The sequence below is a fragment of the Anguilla anguilla genome, chromosome 12 (assembly GCF_013347855.1).
Source record: "Anguilla anguilla isolate fAngAng1 chromosome 12, fAngAng1.pri, whole genome shotgun sequence".
In the NCBI taxonomy this organism is placed as follows: domain Eukaryota; kingdom Metazoa; phylum Chordata; class Actinopteri; order Anguilliformes; family Anguillidae; genus Anguilla; species Anguilla anguilla.
In genome coordinates, this window is record NC_049212.1 from 426,235 (window position 1) to 450,055 (window position 23,821).

General features: G+C 41.1%; 1 protein-coding gene across 1 annotated transcript in view; it reads right to left on the reverse strand.

Annotated features, from left to right (window-relative positions):
* Nucleotides 1–2,340: 2,340 nt before the first annotated feature.
* Nucleotides 2,341–23,821, reverse strand: part of LOC118209771 (integrin alpha-E-like) — a 34,128-nt gene continuing 12,647 nt past the window's right edge. Inside the window, exons 5-32 of the mRNA XM_035385388.1 lie at nt 22,607–22,715; nt 21,831–21,953; nt 21,494–21,568; nt 21,128–21,249; nt 20,251–20,402; nt 19,295–19,448; nt 18,365–18,512; nt 17,993–18,063; nt 16,813–16,939; nt 16,350–16,486; nt 15,801–15,938; nt 14,752–14,976; nt 14,256–14,386; nt 13,815–13,957; nt 13,445–13,593; nt 12,485–12,607; nt 11,518–11,582; nt 11,191–11,317; nt 10,998–11,105; nt 10,789–10,868; nt 10,500–10,580; nt 10,331–10,406; nt 8,553–8,651; nt 8,434–8,475; nt 8,242–8,325; nt 7,745–7,834; nt 3,326–3,436; nt 2,341–3,225 (exon numbers count right to left, since the gene is read on the reverse strand). Of these exons, the coding sequence (XP_035241279.1) occupies nt 3,172–3,225; nt 3,326–3,436; nt 7,745–7,834; nt 8,242–8,325; nt 8,434–8,475; nt 8,553–8,651; nt 10,331–10,406; nt 10,500–10,580; nt 10,789–10,868; nt 10,998–11,105; nt 11,191–11,317; nt 11,518–11,582; nt 12,485–12,607; nt 13,445–13,593; nt 13,815–13,957; nt 14,256–14,386; nt 14,752–14,976; nt 15,801–15,938; nt 16,350–16,486; nt 16,813–16,939; nt 17,993–18,063; nt 18,365–18,512; nt 19,295–19,448; nt 20,251–20,402; nt 21,128–21,249; nt 21,494–21,568; nt 21,831–21,953; nt 22,607–22,715 (3,144 nt within the window). The 3' untranslated portion in view covers nt 2,341–3,171. The remainder of the gene's footprint in view (nt 3,226–3,325; nt 3,437–7,744; nt 7,835–8,241; nt 8,326–8,433; nt 8,476–8,552; nt 8,652–10,330; nt 10,407–10,499; nt 10,581–10,788; nt 10,869–10,997; nt 11,106–11,190; nt 11,318–11,517; nt 11,583–12,484; nt 12,608–13,444; nt 13,594–13,814; nt 13,958–14,255; nt 14,387–14,751; nt 14,977–15,800; nt 15,939–16,349; nt 16,487–16,812; nt 16,940–17,992; nt 18,064–18,364; nt 18,513–19,294; nt 19,449–20,250; nt 20,403–21,127; nt 21,250–21,493; nt 21,569–21,830; nt 21,954–22,606; nt 22,716–23,821) is intronic.

Genomic DNA, 23,821 nt, shown 5'->3' on the forward strand with positions numbered 1-23,821 from the left:
ATTACAAATTGGCACAGTATCTCACCATAATTAAAGACCCCACAAAAAGGACGCTATTAACACAAGTACAGACTCAGCGCCCACCAGCTAGCCATTGAAACAGGCCGGCATAAAAGAACCTGGCTACCTACCACAGACTGTGTGTACATTGTACTTCAGGGGAGGTAGAGAATGAGGAACATTTTCTCCTCTCCTGTTCCAAATATGAAGATATTAGAACAGCACTTTTTTCAAACATTTCGGAAAAAATAAAAACTTTCCAATATTTAGGGACTGATAAAAAAATGTGCATTCTCCTTGGAGAACATGTTGAAATGATAGAGCTTTGTGCACAATATATAATGTCTTGTCATCGTTTAAGGAATACAGCTACATCCACACTGTAATTTCTAAACCCATTTTCAACTTTGTCTACCAAACCCATGTACTCTGCTGAATGATTCTAGTTTGATTTATTAATTACTTATTTTAGGGGTTTATTTTATTTTTATGTATTTATTTATTTGTATCTTTTCATTTATCTCATGTATATTTGTTTATTACCTATACTGTGTTGTATTGTTGAATGCTTTGACAATATTGTTTCTTCCAACATTCACGCCAAAAAAGAAAATTGAATTGAATTGAACTGAGAGAGCAAGGGAGAGAGAGAGAGAGCAAGGGGGAGAGAGCGAGGGAGAGTGAGAGAGAGAAAGGGAGAGAGAGCGAGCGAGAGACAGAGAGAGAGAGAGCAAGGGAGAGAGACCAAGAGAGATCAAGGGAGAGAGAGAGCGAGAGAGAGCAAGGGAGAGAGAGCCAGAGCAAGGGAGAGAGAGGGCAAGTGAGAGAGAGCAAGGGAGAGAGAGAGCGAGCGAGAGAGCACAAGGGAGAGAGAGCAAGGGAGGGAGAGAGGGAGTTTGTATGTATGTATGTGCATGTATATGTGCGTATATATATGTATATATGTATGTATATGCTGTATGTATTATGTGTACTATATATACAATCATATTATCCTGTTATAATTCTTTGTATCACATGTTCACATGTTCATTGTCATGCATTGGCAATACAAATGCAAATTTTGTCATGCCAATAAAGCATTACATTACATTATTACATTACATTACAGGCATTTGGCAGACGCTCTTATCCAGAGCGACGTACAACAAAGTGTATAACCATAACCAGGAACACGTATGACGAAACCCCTAGAGAGAAGTACCAGTCCAAGTGCAGGGAACAACCGCATAGTTCAACTTGGACCCTGATGGTTAAACTGATTAACACTAGCACTTTGAATTTGAGAGAGCTGAACAGCTGCCGGAGTCAACTGCCCATTCACAGCACTGGCATTTAATAAGGGTTTTCTCAATGACCCTGGGAGGGCATAGGCCCCCCAAAATGATCAATATTATATCAGTATCACAATCCAATATGACGATGAGGTCCTGGGTTTTGCCGTCAGTCCAGGGTAAATGGAAAAGGTCAAACAGAGGATGGTGTAGCATCCCTGTGTGTTCCTGTGCGCGCGTCTCTCCCTCGCTCTCTCTTTCTCCCTCTCTCTCTTTTTCCCCCTCTTTCCCGAAACCGCAGCCAGGCCATTCGCCATTCCTACTGCCCGTCATAATCATCCTGCTGGTCCCTGCCTACCTTCCACCAATCCAAAGAGGAAGCCTGTCACCATCTGCACTGCTGTCACTTTTTACCATGATTAAGTAAACACTTTTTCACTGTACCTTTTTGTGAATTGTTATTCTTGTCACGCTGCTCTCGGAATTGACCATTCTGTCCCTTCCACGGACGCACCCCATTTACCACACCCCTAGACAGCCGGGTTGTAACCGATGGGAAATAAGCCCCCTCTAGCACGGCCCCAGTTACTCTATGTGATCTACAGTTGATAAGATAAGCATAAAAAAATGACACATAGGCAAGTGTGAGTGAAAGGCAAAGCAGTTAAAATGACTTTGCAGATGTGAGGCTCTTTGGTGGAGTACCCAGCTGAAGCAGTATCCCTGGCCAGCAGTCTCACAGGGTGCTGTATGACTGGCAGAACCAGCTCCCAGGGAGGGTGGGTCCAGGTCAGCTGGGTCGCAACACTGACCCCTTATAAAGGAGTGCTTTCAGTCACCATGCACCAGCTGTACTAGTACTAGTCCTCCTGAGTAGTCCTCCAGCTGTTTATCTAAGCTACAGTGTGAAAATAATATATAGACCTGTGTGGCAGGGTGGGCTGTCCCAAATTCAGGACAGGAGTCCTAATTCCAAATTGAGAGACAAGAAACATGTGGGAGTAAAGAGGTCTAAAAATGTTGCTACACTATACATAAACACAGAGGCAGAGACAGAAATCACCAGTAAGAAACCATTAAGCAATTCATTTATTTTAAAAAGATGTTACATCATACAGTAGTCAAAAAACAGTACCTTAGAGAAATACAGGTGAAAAGGAATAACCTTACATTCAGCAACAACCTTTGAAGGTTAATTTTACCCAAATCTTGATGTATATGTGGGTGTGGAAAATAAATCATTAAGCTATCTCATACAACCTTTCCAGATGCCATATCAGTAAGGTTCTAGTTTGATAAAGAAACATTTTAACATGAAACTTAACCCAAAACAAAAGATACAGATTTGATTGGGGTGTTCTCTTTCCCTTTGCTGCAGCTAATTCAGTGAAAGCAGTTCAGGACCATGACCCCTCCCAATTACATAGCCTTCTGGGGCAAAATAGCCCCTGTGCACCACTCAGCTGGGTGGTCACTGCTGCCACTGCCTTGGTACTGACATGAATGGCTCTCAACAGTAAATGCAATCCTTACTGAAAATGATTGGTATGAATCTGAGCATGTCCATTTTTGATATTCACATTTTATTTGACTTTCCTGTGACACAGATCAGCAAAATGGCAACAAGACATTCAACGGTCAAACGACACTTGCAATGAATATACCAGGCTTTTGGCTTTCCAAATTCTGTAAATAGCAGGCAGTGAAATTAAATAGGAGAACTAAAACAAACCAAAAAATACAAACATTACAAAGCACAAAAACAAATTGATAAAAAAAGAAAAATATCTTCAAGTTTTCCTACAGATGAAAACAAAAAAAAAACAGAAATAATCCATAATACTTTATCTGATAGCATCAATCAAGCTTTGGTTTAACAGGAAGCCAAAAACAGACATCAGTCTGTACCGTCTGCTTGCTCCACTGAGTACCGGCTCCGGAAGAAACCACACTGGAAAAGAAAACAGCAGAACACAACAATGTGGCCCAATAGTCACAGATTCAATCCACCTGAGCTTAAATGCTGAGAGTCAGGGAAAAAAGAAGCTTACCTTTATCAAGATGGCGATGATTATGGCTAGGAGCAGGAAGCCGCCGATAGAGCCTCCTATGAGCGCAGCGGTTGACCTCACTGTTTCAGGCTTAGTGATCGGTACCTGGACCTGAGAATGAGAGGCCTACAGGTGAGCCAGAACCACAGAATGTGGACCTGAGAATGAGAGGCATACAGGTGAGCCAGAACCACAGAATGTGGACCTGAGAATGAGAGGCATACAGGTGAGCCAGAACCACAGAATGTGGACCTGAGAATGAGAGGCATACAGATAAGCCAGAACCACAGCATGTGGACCCAGATAGAGAGCCATACAGATAAGCCAGTACCACAGTATGTGGACCCAGATAGAGAGGCATAAAGATGAGCCAGAACCACAGTATGTGGACCCAGATAGAGAGCCATACAGATAAGCAAGAACCACAGTATGTAGACCCAGATAGAGAGCCATACAGATAAGCCAGAACCACAGTATGTGGACCCAGATAGAGAGGCATAAAATGAGCCAGAACCACAGCATGTGGACCCAGATAGAGAGGCATAAAGATGAGCCAGAACCACAGTATGTGGACCCAGATAGAGATGCATACAGATAAGCCAGAACCACAGTATGTGGACCCAGATAGAGAGGCATACAGATGAGCCAGAACCACAGAATGTGGACCCAGATAGAGAGGCATACAGATGAGCCAGAACCACAGAATGTGGACCCCGATAGAGAGGCCTACAGATAAGCCAGAACCACAGCATGTGGACCCAGATAGAGAGGCCTACAGATAAGCCAGAACCACAGCATGTGGACCCAGATAGAGAGGCATAAAGATAAGAACATGAGAACGAATGATGAGACAATTCATACCCAGGCTTGGGCTAAGAGCATGCCCCACAGTATCAACTTAATTGTGATTGGCATTCTGAATGACAACAATGTAAAATTAAAGCTGCAAGCGGCGTTGGGAGGGGTCCCAGCATTGGCACTATTGCGCCCCCTATGGAGCGATTTTAAAATGGTTTTGTCCTCATGATCATATACCTTAACCCAAAATATCTACTGAATATCATGATGATTGTATGAAATATTGATGACTTACAGCCAATTTTGTGCTAAGAGACGCTGTCGAATAACTTAGTTGCGTTGCCATGGATGTGCCGTAAAGGCCTTTACTATGTAACCCTTAGATGGCACGTCGTAACACTTGTCTTAACTACTGCTTGTATTTTCCATAGACTGCACTCTGTTGCCGTTCTTGTTGTGTTAGTGTTAATCAGTTTAACCTTCAGGGTCCAAGTTGAACAATGCGGTTGTTCCCTGCACTTGGACCAGTACTTCTCTCTAGGGTTTTTGTCATACTTGTTCCTGGTTATGGTTATACACTTTGTTGTACGTCGCTCTGGATAAGAGCATCTGCCAAATGCCTGTAATGTAATGTAATGTAGATGGCCTGGCGTGTATGTAGAACTGCAGTGCTTCTGTGCCGTAACTAAAACAGGCGTCAGACTAGTGTTGTCACTATACAAAAAATTTGACTTTGATACTGATACCAGGTTTAGTATCAGGATACTCGATACTGAAACGATACTTGAAACTTAAACGATACTGATTCGATACTTGGTACCTAACGATACTGAAATTACCTTAATAAATCAGAAACATAATGTCCACAAGGGTTGACCTCATTTTCGAATTCACAGTTTATTAACAACCTGGTTTATTAACAACCTTTAAGTTGAAGCCTCTTCAACATATTAATAAGCATAGGCCTATAGTGTTACAACACTAATAGAAAAGTATATTAAATATATTTAAAAAATTAAACAATTGTGAACTAAATAATCTTTAAACAGGACTTTCACTTTTAAATAGATCTAAAAACAGCATATTTTAACAGCAATATAGCATCTTCCTATAATAAAATATTTCCAAATTAGAACACCTATCGCTACTGAAGTGAACTGAGTCAAAGCTTGTGCTGTATCAACGAGAGGAAATGCACAAGCGCACGTCACCTGACTTGGCTACCTTAGTTGCTACTTCCATCTAGCGAAGATTCTGACAAATTATACCTTTCATCCTCTCAATCAATAATGCGGGAGACACACTTCCCTGGCTTTTACATTTGGCCTAAAAGTACCAAACGTCGGAAAATTCTAATACCAGACCGTTTTTTTTTTTTTTTAAGTACTGAAAAGGTACTGAAGTTTCGTTATACAGAGCGCCTCAGAGACAGATAGAATAATAATACATATTTCAAATAATAAATACGGCATTGAAAAAAACGAAACAAAAAACTTGCCATCCCTGCTACCTGCCTGCTGCCTGCAGAGTACCGTATTATTAATTTCTATATTGGCAGACTAGGCCTACAGCATAAATTGCGTCTTTTGTTTATATTCAAAATTAGTAATTGCAGCGAGAAACTGCAGCTGTAGACGCAAGAAAGTTTGTTAAATTATGGAACGAACCGAAATATTTTCAGCAGTAATACTCACATAGCAATGATGAAATTTCAACTGTGTACAGTAGACAGAGACAGAGATAGTAAATCAAGTCCTACCCGCTTATGTTTTGTTACAGAAAAGCGTCAGATAGGTCTATCAGCAAACATATGGCTTAGCTATGCCCAGAAGACTTCAATAATAATAGTATTTTCCAAGAAATTATGAAAAATTGTTGACAACATTTCGTTAGGTGCAGCGTCTTTTAGCTATTGCAAACCCAGAGCGAATGCATAAGTGAATGCGATGATAAGAATTGTTTCGGTTACGATGACCGATAAAATGCGATTCCAAAAGCAAAATCAGACATGTGATACATAGTTAGAAAGTTTATACTCTCACCTACTGAATAAATGAATTGTCAATCAAGCCAGGCTGTACTAAAAAAGGGCGACAACACTGTAAACAACAGGTGTGGTATTACGCACAGCTATTTTTGAAGGTACCCAGGCATCACAGATGCATGTATATTTCACAAACGGATTGTCCAAGACAATATATGACCACTCAGTCTCAAAAGGGACATCTCTACGCGTAAAACCAACGGTAAGGTTGTATATTTATTCAATATTTATTCCCAGATATTGACTGTAGAATGACATGGTATCATTTTTAAAAACGTTGTCTTGTTTATTTTGTTACTCAGTGAGCAGCATTTTCACTGCCGTATTGGCATTTCTTAGGGCTATTGTCGGGTTTATCTTGTTGCTATGACGGAATACGATTTTTTGAGTGGTGAAAGAATATTTTTATGAATGCCCAGATAGATAATATTGTCCATTATGAAGTTCAGACCCTCCTCTCACTTTAAAAAACTAGACCCAACGGTGTCGGATTACTTAGTTGCGTCACCGTGGATGTCTTCTAGCCGCTTGCCGTAAAGTTTACTAGATGTCATAACACTCTAGATGTGGAGCTACAGCTCTTCCGCACTTCCGCAACAATATGTCGGACATAGGTCCCAATAGCAAAGTTGTAGAGCACATTCAGATTCATCGGTCGATGAAGTTTTGTGTTGATCTGACATGGTGTAGGAGTTATGGCCTTTTAAACATAACCCATTATTATTGCACCACCATCTGGCCGACATAGGTGATTTGTAATGCCTGAGTAGTGGGGGGCCATAGGAACCCACCTACCAAATTGGGTTGGTCTAGAACTTATGGTTGCTGAGCCTCAGACACTTTTAGCAGAGAAAGCTTCCACGCCTCAACTAAACAGTCAAAATGGCGGGCAAACAATATGGCGGACATAGGTGGTCCCAACAGCGAAGTTGTAGAGCATGTTCAAATGCATAGGTCGATGAAGTTTTATGTTGATCTGACTTATGGTGTGGGAGTTATGGCCTTTTACGCATGACCCTTTCTTATAGCGCCACCATCTGGCCGACATAAGTGATCTGTAGTGCCTGAGCAGTGGGGGGCCATAGGAACCCACCTAACAAATTTGGTTGCTCTAGGACTTATGGTTGCTGAGCCTCAGACACTTTTAGTGGAGAAAAAAAAATAAAATAAAAAAATAATAATAATAATAATTATTATAATAATAATTATAATAATAATAATAATAATAATTATTATTATTATAATAATAATCCTAAGAGATATAATAGGGTTCCACCAGCTTCGCTGCTTGGACCCCTAATAATCCTAACAGATACAATAGGCTTCCACCAACTTCGCTGCTTGGACCCCTAATAATAATCCTAACAGATACAATAGGGTTCCACCAGCTTCGCTGCTTGGACCCCTAATAATAATCCTAACAGATACAATAGGGTTCCACCAGCTTCGCTGCTTGGACCCCTAATAATAATCCTAACAGATACAATAGGGTTCCACTAGCTTCGCTGCTTGGACACCTAAATATGGGATGAAAAGATATTAAAAAAAGGCTAAATATTTCATATGGAACAGCATACCAGTTCACTGGGGCTGCCTTTCTCTATGAGCTCATACTGATCTCTGTCAAATTCCAGCGTTGCGTTAGCCATGACCATCTCTGAGCTGCCCTGTGATAAGAGCACAATAAGAGCATTTAAATGAGCAGAATGGTATATATAAACATACTACTGCATACTATCACAATATCAATTGGCTTGAATGTACATTTTAAAAATCTAAATGCACAAATAAAGTTATTCACATTAGTACTACCTTACAAAACTGGTCATAGTGTACTATCACATGGTACTGTGCCAGTTTTAACAAGGACCCAGTTTCAATCTAACCACAGTGCCCTTTGTCCTTAAATTTGAATGACATTTTAAAAAATAGTGACTGTTGCAGTTATTTTCATACAAATTTTCTGACTGCATACATTTACATGCAAATAGGCAATAGGTCACAACCAATCCATTTTAAACCCTTCCTTTTAATTGAGTCTAATATAATGTTGGAAAACATGCAGCCCTCTTGCCTCAACATGTTTGACGAAGGCCTCAGCTTTGATAACAATCATGTCCTGCAACTCTCCCACTGCACAGCGGATGCGATAAGAGTCCTGAGGATAAAACGGAGAAGTTATGTGAACAAATAACAGCCGATTCCAATTTCCATCAATGGACAGCAGACGTGAGAGACTGGTTTTCAGAGGCAAAGTGGTACTTACCTGTGCTGTTTTCAAACGCCCTTGGGTGAAATTACATTTTCCCTGAAAAATATTTAAAAGTAAGTTACAAGCAGAACTTGGCAAAAAAGAAGTCATAATAATTGTATAAACTTTGTTACCTTTGATATTTCTGTGATTTCCAGCTCAGTACTCCCTGCTTGCAGATGTATGCGTATGTTTACAAACAGTGTGGCATTGTATTTGTTCTCACCATATATCTGAAAATGAACAACAGAGTATTAAGTATGTTAACAATGAATTTGTGTGCTTCCACTTGTTGGGTGTAGAAATGTATATTGTTGGTCCCAGTCTGGTTTATTTTTGGTTGTGAGAGGTACCATGCTGTATTTTGGGTTGTGAGAGGTACCATGCTGTATTTTGGGTTGTGAGAGGTACCATGCTGTATTTTGGTTGTGAGATGTACCATGCTGTATTTTGGGCTGTGAGAGGTACCATGCTGTATTTCGGGTTGTGAGATGTACCATGCTGTATTTTGGGTTGTGAGAGGTACCATGCTGTATTTTGGGTTGTGAGAGGTACCATGCTGTATTTTGGGTTGTGAGAGGTACCATGCTGTATTTTTGGTTGTGAGAGGTACCATGCTGTATTTTGGGCTGTGAGAGGTAACATGCTGTGTTTTGGTTTGTGAGAGGTACAATGCTGTATTTTGGGTTGTGAGAGGTACCATGCTGTATTTTGGTTGTGAGATGTACCATGCTGTATTTTGGGCTGTGAGAGGTACCATGCTGTATTTCGGGTTGTGAGAGGTACCATGCTGTATTTTGGGTTGTGAGAGGTACCATGCTGTATTTTGGGTTGTGAGAGGTACCATGCTGTATTTCGGGTTGTGAGAGGTACCATGCTGTATTTTGGGCTGTGAGAGCTACCATGCTGTATTTTGGGTTGTGAGAGCTACCATGCTGTATTTTGGGTTGTGAGAGGTACCATGCTGTATTTCGGGTTGTGTGAGGTAACATGCTGTATTTTGGGTTGTGAGAAGTACCATGCTGTATTTTGGGCTGTGAGAGGTACCATGCTGTATTTCGGGTTGTGAGAAGTACCATGCTGTATTTCGGGTTGTGAGAAGTACCATGCTGTATTTTGGGCTGTGAGAGGTACCATGCTGTATTTTGGGCTGTGAGAGGTAACATGCTGTATTTTGGGTTGTGAGAGGTACCATGCTGTATTTTGGGCTGTGAGAGGTACCATGCTGTATTTTGGGCTGTGAGAGGTACCATGCTGTATTTTGGGCTGTGAGAAGTACCATGCTGTATTTCGGGTTGTGAGAGCTACCAAGCTGTAAATTAGGGTTTTCGCCCCGGCAAGGCCTCTGTAATCATTTGGGAGGTTCCCTGCATGATTATGCAAACATATTCTAATTACATTACAGGCCTTCTCCAGCCCTACGTACACATACTGGTGCTGAAGAGATGGTAATGCTACTAATGTATACTTGTAAATACTACTATTCATTTAACAATTAAAAACTCAATTAAACAAGTAAATTAGAGACAAAAATCACTCTACACATGTGTTTCGCATGTGCTGCAAAAGCTGTTCATGTTTCACAGGTAACTAGCCAAGTTTTCCCTGTTTGCCAAAGAGGAGCCACATCACAACAGTAAATTAACCTTTTATATGAATTTGTTAGGAGAAAGAATTAATGGACATTAATTTAATGGAATATTTTATTGTATGTGCTGGCCTACATGGATGATATTTGGAATGTTATATTACAATGAATAAGCTAATGTAAAGAAAAGTCATGACACGGGAGATATTAAAATAAAAATTGTGATACCAACTGAGCCACCTCAAAGAGGTACTCAGGCCATGATAATTAATGTATGATTAAGGGTGAATTTAAATTACAGTGGAAACTTTAGAGACCACATACCTCAAATGTAAATGTAAGATTATTTTTATCTGTTTGGTCTTCATTGTTTATGGTCAGAAACTCAGGGTTTGCCTTCCTGAAATAAAAAACAGATAGCAATGCCATGTGAAATGATTCTGTTCATGTTAGAGAAGCCAAAGAATTCTTTTAACCCTTGAAATACACTCACCCCATGAGCTGGACTTTCAGGGCATTCTTTACCACAGAGTTGTAGCTTTTATTATCCAGGACTTGACCTCCATTATTCGCGCTAGAATGAATTAAGAGAAGCAATCCATTTTTGAGCAAACAAAAATGTAAAGTTCTCAGAGGTACACAGATTCCATTCCACTGTGTGCACCTCACACATGCACATTACGCAGGTGCATTATTGTGACACACATGATAGTCTCATTCAAAAGCACTGCAATGCACTGCAAAAGCAACCATAAGAACAAAAATGGGAGCGTGTTTCCAACCCTGTCAAATTAGCCAGAATCCTGGCAGTCCTTAGCGCTGTTTTCTTGTCCACAAGCTGCCAGGATATGGAAAAGCTGACCTAGGGAAAAAAACAACCAGCAGAATACTGTTAAAATTGAAAATGGAAGGAAAAATGTATTTTTTCAAAATAAGGAATTGTTTCGGTAACAAATTTTGCAGGAGGGATCTTCAGATTTCAGATATTTACCTGAGCACCCTTCCTCATTACTGGATGCATAACATTGCACTTCAGCTGAGAGCTCTCTCCCTCTGTCTCTTCATTTTGACAGGCTATCAAACTGTCACTTGGCTGTACCTAATGAAAAACATACATGAAAAATGTATTTTGTATTTTAGCACAACTGGCAACTCTACCAGTGTGTGTGGTGGGGGAGGGTTACCTTGTTATAGAGGAGAATATTAGGAAATGTCAAAATCAGTGCAGTCATGTAGGACCCATCTCCCCTATTTTTCAGGTTGAAGACTATATTCAAGTTTTGTGTGTGTCCAACTACGATCATGTCTGTGCTGTAATAACAAAGGAAATCAAAGAGAAAAATTAAATTATCCAAAGATAGTAAAAAAAACAGTCTCTTACTTAGAGTGGGAATAATTAGTACACTATGTTCATTTCCATCAATTTTAGACTAAAACTCAAGTAAGACAGATAAGTATAGACTTCTGTTTCAAAAAGCTCTGTGGAATAACAGAGCTAATAACTCTCTTACCTCAGCCTTGACTCCAACAAGGACACGTCAGCCACACATTTTTCACAGTCCCTCTGGAATTGCAGCTGTGAAAGATGTTGGAATTATGACACATTGCTTATGCTCCGCTTCTGAAATACTGTACTACTTCAGGATTTATAAGAATCATGCGTTTTTCAGTGTGCAAATATTCTCCCTCTGTAGAGTACATTTTAATATGACAAACGTACCAAACATAATTATGTCCTTTATTGTTGTGAAATATGCAGCAGAATGGCTACATTTGTAATGCTGTAAAAGTGCAATAGAGTGAACCGTGAATGCATACGTTTTTGAAAAGAAACCAAAAATAATTTACAAACTGAACCATTGGTCATAGTATCATAACATCTTTCATACTGATGGTAAAGTTTATTTAAAATGAATCAACATCCTTTTAGGATATTCTTAACAAAACATCTGTTGCTTTCTGCATTCTCTGCCTGATTTCAGTCTTTATTTTGTGACTACCCAATCAAGGTGTTTCTACAGTAAACCACCCTCCTGCTGTTCTCCATGTCAGTATAATTAGTCGCTGTGGTGTGGGGATGGCTGGTTTAAGCAGCCACACCTGCCCTGGGTCAAGCTAATTAGACCTGGCTAATTAGATAATTGGTAAGGAATGAGATAATTGGCCAGGCTAATTGGACCCAGGAACAGGGGTGGCTGCACCTGTGTGTAGTGAGGCAATCAGTGCGCACAGGTTAAATCTGCCATCCCCACTCACACAAGGGGAGCCTCTGTCATGACTGTTTTACATCTGCTCCTTGGCTGTAACAGCTTGCCACCCTTGAAAATAAACGTGGACTGTTTGATCATCTCCCTGTGTCTCTGTGCTGGAGGACCCCTTGGAAAGCCACTTCGGTGGCCTGTGGCAGGCTTGTTTGCCACAGTCGCACCTAGAAAATATGTTTAAAAAGCCGGTGGTACCTTATAAAGACGTGTGTACCTTTTTGGTAGATTCTGTGTCACTGAACTTATCCAGAACACGAAGTGGAGGTCCAGCAGAAAGGTTGTGAAGCAGAGAATAGCTCAGCTTGATTACAATGGGTGAGAAGCAGTCATGGCAACCCTGGAACACACAGATACATGGCTCTCTCAGGAACATGAGGCTTTATACAATGAAGTGTTTGAATCCAATTCATAAAATGAAATTACCTGGAATAATAACAAAATTAGGACCCCATTTAGAAAATCCATACCTTTATGTACACCACATTTTAAGTTACTGGCACAAGCAGGCAAGATGATTAATTGTTACTCATATGAAGATGTAGAGCAGTCCACACCAAGCACAGAAGCATAACCTCTCTTAGCATGAAGACTTAACTCTGTTGCATTCTCACATTCTGTACTTTCTGCAACTGTAGTCTGAAAGTGATGCCGTTAATTCTATCAGCCACTTAATCCTTTAATCATTTAAAAGCCCCCCCGATACTGCACTCAGGGGGTACCATGCCATCTAAAAGCCCCGCTGATACTGCACTCAGGAGGGTACCATGCCATCTAAAAGCCCCCCTGGGTGATACTGCACTTAGGGGGGTACCACGCCATCTAAAAGCCCCCCTGGGTGATACTGCACTCAGGGGGGTACCACGCCATCTAAATGCCCCCCTGGGTGATACTGCACTCAGGGGGTACCATGCCATCTAAATGCCCCCCTGATACTGCACTCAGGGGGGTACCACGCCATCTAAATGCCCCCCTGATACTGCACTCAGGGGGGTACCACGCCATCTAAATGCCCCCCTGGGTGATGGTGCACTAAGAGCACATTCTTTAGCTCAACGTACTACTGACAGCCCCTAATTACTCACGCAGTTCATCAGCCCTTTCCTATGTCAGTCATTTATTTAGTCGGTCAATGAAACGTTATTCAGCCTAGTAACCGTAACTACGGGGACGTTACCGTAAATTTCAGGTTGAAGGTGTCCAGGCATTCCCTATCAGGAGTCAGGTAAAAGATGTCAGCCTTGGACACACCGTTAGCAAAAGACAGGCGCTTTGAGGCTTGAGCATCATCAAGATCCACCTGATATGAAATGGGGAGCTGACCCTCTGAGACAAAGTGGAAAAAATTTTTAGTAAATGTGGGAAAAAGCAAATGCACCTTAACACACAGCACAAACATCTGGGGAAAAGGTGTGAAACCAGGAGACTTATTTAATTCCCAAAAATAGATTGACTGTACAAAACCTGAATTGATGAAATAACAACAAATACAATTTTACATATTACAGATTGCAGGCATTTTTGGATGAAAACACCCGCATTCTTACCCTTTATGTTCCCTCTTTCTGTATTGAAGCAGATTTTTAGAGTGACATGTGTATTGTACAGTTTATTCTTGTCTGTGTCCACTGAGGGAAGGTGGGGAGGATAGACTCTCATTATTGGTTTGAAGACAATGACAGGAAGGGCTCTGGAATAAATGCAACATCGCAAACTAAGCCATGTAGCAATACATTGAATCACTATGTACCGTATATCTGTTTGAGTTCAATAATACACCCATCATATCATTTTACGTTACTATCCAACAGAAAATATATCATTCCGAAATATAAAAAACAAACATCATACATTTTAATCTTGTTTTACCAGCAGAGAATGAATCTTGAAACAAAATTATAAATTTGAAATGGGAAAGTGTTATTTTATGTAAAGCCACAGATTAATTTCTTCTTTTTTTTTAGTTGACAGTATGAATTTGTGCTTACTGCAGGACGATGACACCTCCTTCCCCCCCCACGCTGATGTACTCTCGTCTGTTTTTGTGTGCCACAGACATCCCGCTGATCGATCGGCCAAAGAACCGCAGCTTGGTCCCTAAATCTGCAGCAGAAATCCTCTGGCAGAGTAAGCATGGAAAGAAGTGGGAAAGTGTGTGAGAGGGTTCTCTAACTCAGCTGGAACCAAGGTCAGCTCAAGGTTATCATTAAAATCATCATTTGGTATTTAAGTATCTCTATGTAACCCCTTTAAAATTTGCTAGAGTGTATTTCAGAGCATTTCAAATTTACTCTGCACATCTTCCCAACCAAGATTATTAATTTCTTACAGCGCTGTTTTATACAATGAAACTCTATTTTAATCATGTTCCATACATAATCTCACAATTGTTCAGTTTAAGAGTATCTGCTCTAAGGGAATGAATGTAAATGTAGAGATAGAATCTTTGGGGATAACTGATGACTGCAGATCCTTTTTTCTTACCTGGGAAAACCGTGGCTGGATTCCCCCCTCGTATCCGTTATAAATGTAGATGCTTCCAGAAGACCCGGATGCCTCGTTCCCCTCCAGAGGGGCCCCCACAGCCACATCATTAAACCTGTTCCCATCGATGTCCCCAAGGTCCGCGATGGCCGATCCGAACATGGCAAACACGTGCCCGTCCGCTCCCCTCCACTCTGTACCCTCTGCATCAAACCGTCCCTGGGCCTGCAGTCAATGTGCCAAACAGCTTAGGCTTCCATGAGAAACAGTGCAAAGTTTCAGAGAGCCGCCCAGTACAAGGGCTATGGTGAGGCTCGTGGTACAAGGGCTATGGTGAGGCTCATGGTACAAGGGCTATGGTGAGGCTTATGGTACAAGGGCTATGGTGAGGCTAAGAGGCACAAGGGCTATGGTGAGGCTCATGGTACAAGGGCTATGGTGAGGCTCATGGTACAAGAGCTATGGTGAGGCTAAGAGGTACAAGGGCTATGGTGAGGCTTATAGTACAAGGGCTATGGTGAGGCCAAGAGGTACAAGGGCTATGGTGAGGCTAAGAGGTACAAGGGCTATGGTGAGGCTAAGAGGTACAAGGGCTATGGTGAGGCCAAGAGGTACAAGAGCTATGGTGAGGCTCATGGTACAAGAGCTATGGTGAGGCTAAGAGGTACAAGGGCTATGGTGAGGCTAAGAGGTACAAGGGCTATGGTGAGGCTCGTGGTACAAGGGCTATGGTGAGGCTAAGAGGTACAAGGGCTATGGTGAGCATTAGTGTAAAGGGGCATTAGCGTAAAGCCCCCAGCTGAAGAGAATTTTACCCCTTCTCCTCAAGGCCCTCTGAACCCATAAGATAGCACTCATTAGCACTATATAGGGTAAATACAACCCATCAATTATTTAGCTTTGTTTTGTTTAACTGATAGACATAACATTGCTGCTAATTTGAGTGTTAGAGTGTATGCTCAAAAGTGAAATGATAGACTCAGTGTTTTATGAGTACCATTATATTCAAATATAGTAAGGAATCAGGAGACTTCCAGGGGATGGCTCACCTGGTTCAGTTTATACACATACACTCTGCCCTCTTCTCCTTTGACATGGTAATACGGTGCTCCAACCAACAGGTAATCCGTTTTACCGTCCTTGTCAAAGTCCAAGACACAAAGCACTGATCCAAAGTAGGAACCCACCTGCATCAGGGGGACAGAGTTTGTCTGTGGCTGGGAACATGTAACACATTGAATATGCCAAAAAAAACCAGCTGCTTAATGTGGCAGGATACCTGCGCATAAAAACTATTTCCCAAGCTGGCTGTAGTCCAGTTTGTAAAGCTGTGAAAATCCAGGACTGATTTTAACAAATTTTATCAAGTTGATATTACTCCCCCACCAAAAATGTCTTATATCTTCAAAGGTCTTAAGCATGTATGCAAAGTAGAGGTATCAAATTAAGGCGAAACATCCAGGTTAATTGATTGATCTACAAATGAGGAAGAACCAGACAGACTATGCTTCGCGGCCGTGGTTCTGAATAAACAGGATAAGTAAGGTAGATAAACAGGAAGTGGCAGAGACTATCATTCTCTAAGGGTGTACACACACCTGGTATCCAGGTAATGTCTGCATCACCTGGTGAGTCTGGCTGTTGAAGACCAGGACAGAGCCGGTGAGGCTGTAACGAGGGGCCCCCGAAATGTACAGAGTCTCAGTCAGCCCCAGTGCAGACGTCACACTGTAGCCTGCGAGGGACACAGAGCAGCATATACATATACAAACACTCATATGCACAGAGTCTCAGTCAGCCCCAGTGCAGACGTCACACTGTAGCCTGCGAGGGACGCAGAGCAGCATATACATATACAAACACTCATATGCACATTATATTTTATATATACTGTACATAAGTCGAAAATAGGTTTGTGTAATTACAGTAATACTAAGCTACTACACAGTGTGATGTATCTAACCTGAAATAGAACTGAACATAAAATGAAATTATGTAGACTAAGACTATTTACAATTAAATAATATTTTCACGATTGAACATTGGTTTTTAGTCCTTTACCTAAATATGAAAATCTTGGTCCCGTGGAAGAGTCATTGAGAAATGTTATACGCCCATCCTGAGGGTTTTTCAAAATCAGTCCCCCGCTCCAATCATAAGCCCCCACTGCACCGAAAAGGAGATTTCCCTGTGAATAGAACAGAGTTCTCGATATGTGATCGATATTGGTTCCCTGAGTAGCTTATTGTTAAAATGCTGGTACTCCCTCCAGCACACAGATCCAGGGCCCAGAGCCTCTCTCTGTGCCTTGGCCATTCATATCCCAGTCTCTGTCATGCTCAATCTTAGCCATTGGCCTAAACTTGGTTTCATGCATGTGCAGTGTTATCAGTACACACATGTACACGCACACGCATTGAGACACTCAAATGGTCATGGGACCAAATGTTCAGTCCTGAATTCCATCTCAGAATAGAAGTCTCGATTTTGGTCTCCTTCAGAGTAAGTCTGTGTGTGTGAGTGTGCATGATTGTCTGTGTGTGTGTGTGTGTATGTGTGTGTCTGTGTGCATGTGTGTCTGCGTGTGTACGTGTGCGTCTGTGTGAATGTGTGTATGCGTGTGTGTGTCTGTGTGTGTGTGTGTCTGTGTGCATGTATGTATCTGTGTTTGTATGGGTCTGTGTGTGTATGTGTGTGTTTGTGTGCATGTGTGTATCTGTGTGGGTGTGTGTGTGTGTGTGCATGTGTGTATCTGTGTGTGTTTGTGTGTGAGTGTCTGTGAGTGTATGTGTGTCTGTGTGCATGTGTGTATCTGTGTGGGTGTGTGTGTGTGTGTGCATGTGTGTATCTGTGTTTGTATGGGTCTGTGTGTGTATGTGTGTGTTTGTGTGCATGTGTGTATCTGTGTGGGTGTGTGTGTGTGTGTGTGTGTGCATGTGTGTGTCTGTGTGTGTTTGTGTCTGTGTGTCTGTGAGTGTATGTGTGTCTGTGTGCATGTGTGTATCTGTGTGGGTGTGTGTGTGTGTGTGCATGTGTGTATCTGTGTGTGTGTGTGAGTGTCTGTGAGTGTCTGTGTGTATCTGTGTGTGTGTGTGAGTGAGTGTCTGTGTTTGAGTCTGTGTGAATGTGTGTCAGTGAGTGTCTGTGTGTCTGTATATGTGTGTAAATGTGTGTTTATGCGCACTGTATCAAATACAATGTAGGAACACAATGTTATGTACATGAAGAATACAGTCCTCACATCGTGTGCAAAGTGGGAGCTGAACCCTGCCTCAGCAAGCTCGAAGTGGAAACCTGCCCCCTGCTGGATACCTGTGGAGTAGCAATAATATAACATTTTTTATTATTTATTTTATTGTATTATCAGTTACTACTCTACAATAGGAATTCATGTGTACTCAATTAATAATTATTTAGCAACAGAAAATATCTGAGATGTGTCTATTTATGGAAAAACTGCCAGTACATTTAGTACAGAAAATGCACACATCCAGAACAAATCAATAAAACAAGTTAGGAGGTAATGTGTGACAGAGGAAATGTTTTTGTGAAAGGCAGTATAGTTTGATGTTGTACAAGGCTGGGCATAAAGACCCAAGGAAAGGTACACTACCTTCAATTCCAGTAATTGTCTTTTCAAAATTTCCTAATATTTCATCCAAACCAGTATAGTCGTTGACCATAAATAAGTGCTTATCTGGATCTGAAGCTATTTCCTTCAGCTCTTTAATTCCTTGGGAATCATGTGAAACATTTCCAACCTAAAAGTCAGAACATGGCATGTTATTTTTCAGCAGATTTGGACTACCCAGTCACATTTGAAAACCCAGTGAATCTGCAATTACCGCCATCCGTTTGGGAAAGCACAGACAAGAGACAGATGATGACACCATAGCTGTGGTGTAATGTAGTTATATATTACTCTGGGGCTGGGGTGTCAAACTGAATCCCAAGGGGACCACAGTGCCTGCAGGTTTTTGAGGTTTCCTTTCAATCCACTGCTAATCATTGCCTTGAGAACAAGGTATGTAGGATTCCTTAGCCAATTAATGACTTAAATGAACCACTGGTGCTGAGAACACGTCAGACCCAGCAGACCCTGCGGCCCTCCAGGAGTGGAGTTTGACACCTGTGCTCTGGGGTTTCCTGGCTACAGGCTGCATTGGCACAGAAAGGGGTTGACTGCTGGTAAGCTGTAATGCAGTGCCGCTGAACTTCAGGTTCTGTGAGCCACTGTGTCTGTAGTATTTGTGCCAACCATGCACTACACCACCAGATTTCACAAATTATTTTACCTTCTTGGTTCAGGAAGCGAGCTCATTAGTGAAATCAGATGGTGTAGCGCATGGCTTGTGCAAATATCTGGGGATGCTGCAGCCCACAGGACCTGGAGTTGAGTAGCCCTGCTGTAACGTATTCCCTGTGCAAATGCAGACACGTTGGGACATGCTGCATAAACTGCAAAGCTTTGCTTAAATGATTGCATTTGATATTAAAGACAAATGATGAGTAATGGAAATTTTTAATGTCAGAAATAACGTACCCCTATAGCAAAGCGAATAATGTTTTTGATTTTTGGCGAGTTCAAAACGTCTGTGAGGTCCATTGGGTCGAGGAATATGCTTCCATCCGTGATTACGATTATCATCTTCTTGGCGTTCGCTTTTGATCCATTCTCAGGAACAAAAACATTCTCACTGAAAATACATTTTCACATTTTTAGGAAACAATTATTTAAATTATTTAAGGGGAGGAAACAATACAAAAACACTTTCAAGAACAATGAGCAAGTCATACAGAATTTTTCTCCACAAAAATGCATTTGTTTCTAACCCGAAAATGCCTGAATTAAATGTTCAGTCGTAAAACAAGTCGATGGGATTCCAGATATCTGTCCTGTGAAGGTTCCGGGGGCAGCCTTGATCCCAATCAGAGGCTCTGCTGTGTGTGTGGCCAGCCCAACCACACGTTTTACACTTCCAAATAAATAATCAGCACAATTATTTCATTTGATTAAAATGATAAAATTAGGCTTATTACTTTGATTGAAACATTTGTTGGGGAGAGCAAATGATGGAGTATAGAGATACAGTACTGGCACAAGTTATGGAGACACTGAGCTTAAAGAAGTTTAGTACTCAAACCTTCTATCTGCCCTTTCTTCTGTAGTTTCTTCGAGCCGTTTTCACGTTTAAAGTTACATGGCAAGAAGGTCCTGGGTTCGAATTCTGGCCTGGGCCTTTCTGTGTTTCCAGGTTCATGGAGAACATAAAGACATACTGGTAGGCTAATAATTGGAGACTCTAAATTGCCCATAGGTATGAGTGTGTAAGTGAATGGTGAGTGAATGGTGTGTGTGCCCTGTGATAGATTGGCGGCCTGTCTAGAGTGTATTCCTGCCTCTCGCCCAGTGCATGCACCCTCCGCGACCCTGTCCAGGATAAGCGGGTATAGACAATAGTAATGTACTGGTAATAAACCTGGTAATATTGTACTTACAGCACATGGTTGATGGCTGAAGCTGTTTTTGTGTACTCCATGATCTGCTTTATGCTCTTCACCTTTTCAATGGCCTTTGTGCCATTGTCATTTTCCAGTAGGGAAAGTTCAGTTCTTATATCTTTTCCGTATTGTACAATTGCAAAGTCACACTGTTGAAAAACAGAAGAAGATGTTAATTTCACCCTGATATTCACAATTATTATTCGTTTTTTTATCCATCCTGTTAATAAGTCACATAGTCCATGATAGTAAAGTTTTGGTCCATGCACACGACATATAAAGGAAACTGTCGTCATTAGACTCTGACTCTTATGTTAGTGTCATTCCTGTTTTCAAATGAAAAAAAACAATCTTTTGCCTCAGAGAAAAATACTACTGCAAGCAATAACCATAATAATAACACAAACATAAAAAAGATATCAAAGAACAATATAAAGTCACTACATGCTTCGCGATAAACAGTCGTTGTGTGTTTATCTCAAAAAAAATAAAATAATGGACAATGTCTTAACTATTGTACAATGAAAAAAGAAGTGTGTGTGCATGCATACATGGAGTGAATGTCAATGCATATTTGGCATATATCTATCCATTTAAACATCTGGATTTATATTGACAGATTTCAGATGAAAGACTTTGCTCAAGCATACTTAAAGCACTGCTACACAATACAGTATGTAGACCATCCCATCATAATGGGATGTAACACAGGACTGGTGGAGCTTGCAGGGCATTTCTCATACATCAAACCTGCTTAACAGCTCATCACAAAGATTTGCGATCATTTATGTTCACAAGGAATTGGTATCGTGGATGAACCTCATATCGACTGATGATAATGTTAGTAAACTATGAAGATGAGTTCAGTACTTACAGTAAAACAGGTGTTCCAAACCTTTTGCATTATGTTAGAAATGAAATCCTTTGCCTTCACAAAATCGTCAGCCTCAATACTCCCTGAACCATCCAGAACAAAGGCAATCTCCGTCCCAGCATCTGAAAAAAAAAAACAATTTAAGCAATAAGTGTTTCTTTTGGGGAAATATGACGAGCTTCCTCATGGAATCAGCTGGTTAGTTTGTGAGTGTGTTATACATTGTATGTAGTTGCATGTAGTGAGCCTCTGCCATCAGCCTCTGCCTCTGGTATTTTGCTAAAGTGTATGGAAATAATGTTTGTATGTTTGTTTTAAAGACTTCAAAAACAAAAGTATCACAAGTTGCTTGAGTTAAGTCCATACCTTCTTCGTTCTCATCCTCACTGCTGCTGTGGTTGTTTATATTGGCATGTCTTCTCTGACGAGAAATGCGCTCATCTGAAACAGGAAATGAATGAGTTTTCCTTTCTAGCACTGATGTAGTTTCCTATATTAGGGGCGCAACCACCATTATTGCCAAGATTATTTTCTTACTAAAATGGAAATGGCAAAACCATATTTTTGAGGATTTATCAACTAAATGTTTTAAGAAGGGCACTGAGCCTTATTTTACGGGGTCGGCAAAACATCGACATGACTTGACATCAAGTCTACTTCCATTTTGTACAAATGTGTGTATTATCTGGTGAGATTTGATTACCTAAATCATGTTTGACGATTTCTTCTTTATGACTGTTGCTGTTGTTGCAGTTGTTGTTGTTGTTGTTGTTGTTGTTGTTGTTGTTGTTGCTGCTGCTGTTGTTCATTTTCATTTCTCGTACAACTGAAATGTAAAACGTTAGTTTTAAGGTAACTATCAAGTTCACAATAATGCATTTAAGCCATTTATGAAAATATAAAAAAACTGATAATGGTTATCTTCGGCATTGAGGACTGTCAAAATATTAAATAAACAATTGAGCAACAATTCAGTATTAATCTTGCATAGCATCTTTCACAAACATGCATTTTTCTGTGTAATAGAATGCAAACATGAATTTTATTATATTGAATTTTAAAGCTCCTGTGCAGTATATCCATCTGTTTCGATGTATCATACTTGAAATATGTTCTTTTTATACCCTCTGTCTTGTTTTGTCTGCATTTCAAATGCCCAGTCGTATTGTATATACAGGCCTGTATCATTACTGCAGTCATATGTACAGGCCTGTATCATTACTGCAGTCATTATGCACTGTATCATTACTGCAGACATATGTACAGGCCTGTATCATTACTGCAAAATCAACAATCAATTTGGGAGGGTCTCTGTGAAATGGAAATAACTAAACTTCTCACACTTCTGATTTATCAGAATTTATTCTATTATTTATTCATAATTTTAAATTTAACTGCCATAAAAACATCAATTTTAGTATTACCACACTTTCATTTCCCAAATGGTCCACTTTAATGATTGACAGGGATTTTGCATACCAAGTGATGAAGGGGACATTTCCTCAGTTCTCTGCAGATCTCGAAGCAGGACACAGTTTCCATTTAGATCTTCATTGATTGCCTTCTTTTTCCTGACCTGTTGGCAGACCTAATACATCCATTGGTACATTACACAGTTGTTGAAATTACATGTCCCCCATACAGTTATATTCTTTAATCTGAGCCACTACAGTAGTTTATCACTGGGCTGAGAAATATGCACCACACCCACCCAGCTCCTGAGCGACTGTGCCTCAAAAATAGACACTAATCACACCCAGCTCCTGAGCGACTGTGCCTCAAAAATACACACTAATCCCATCCAGTTCCTGAGCGACTGTGCCTCAAAAATACACGCTAATCACACCCAGCTCCTGAGCGACTGTGTCTCAAAAATATGCACTAATCCCACCCAGTTCCTGAGCGACTGTGCCTCAAAAATATGCACTAATCCCACCCAGCTCCTGAACAACTGTGCCTCAAAAATACACACTAAGCCATCTAGCTTCTGAGCGACTGTGCCTCAAAAATATGCACTAATCCCACCCAGCTCCTGAGCAACTGTGCCTCAAAAATATGCACTAATCCCACATAACTCCTGAGCGACTGTACCTCAAAAATATGCACTAATCCCACCCAGCTCCTGAGCGACCGTGCCTCAAAAAATGCACTAATCTCACCCAGCTCCTGAGCGACTGTGCCTCAAAAAATGCACTAAGCCCACCCAGTTCCTGAGCGACTGTGCCTCAAACATATGCACTAAGCCCACCCAGTTCCTGAGCGACTGTGCCTCAAAAATACACACTAACGCCATCTAGCTTCTGAGCGACTGTGCCTCAAAAATATGCACTAATCCCACCCAGCTCCTGAGCGACCGTGCCTCAAAAAATGCACTAATCTCACCCAGCTCCTGAGCGACTGTGCCTCAAAAAATGCACTAATCCCACCCAGCTCCTGAACAACTGTGCCTCAAAAATACACACTAACGGCATCTAGCTTCTGAGCGACTGTGCCTCAAAAATATGCACTAATCCCACCCAGCTCCTGAGCGACTGTGCCTCAAAAATATGGACTAATCCCACATAACTCCTGAGCGACTGTACCTCAAAAATATGCACTAATCCCACCAAGCTCCTGAGCGACTGTGCTTCAAAAATACCCAGTAATCCCACCTAGCTCCTGAGTGACTGTGCCACAAAAACATGCACTAATCCC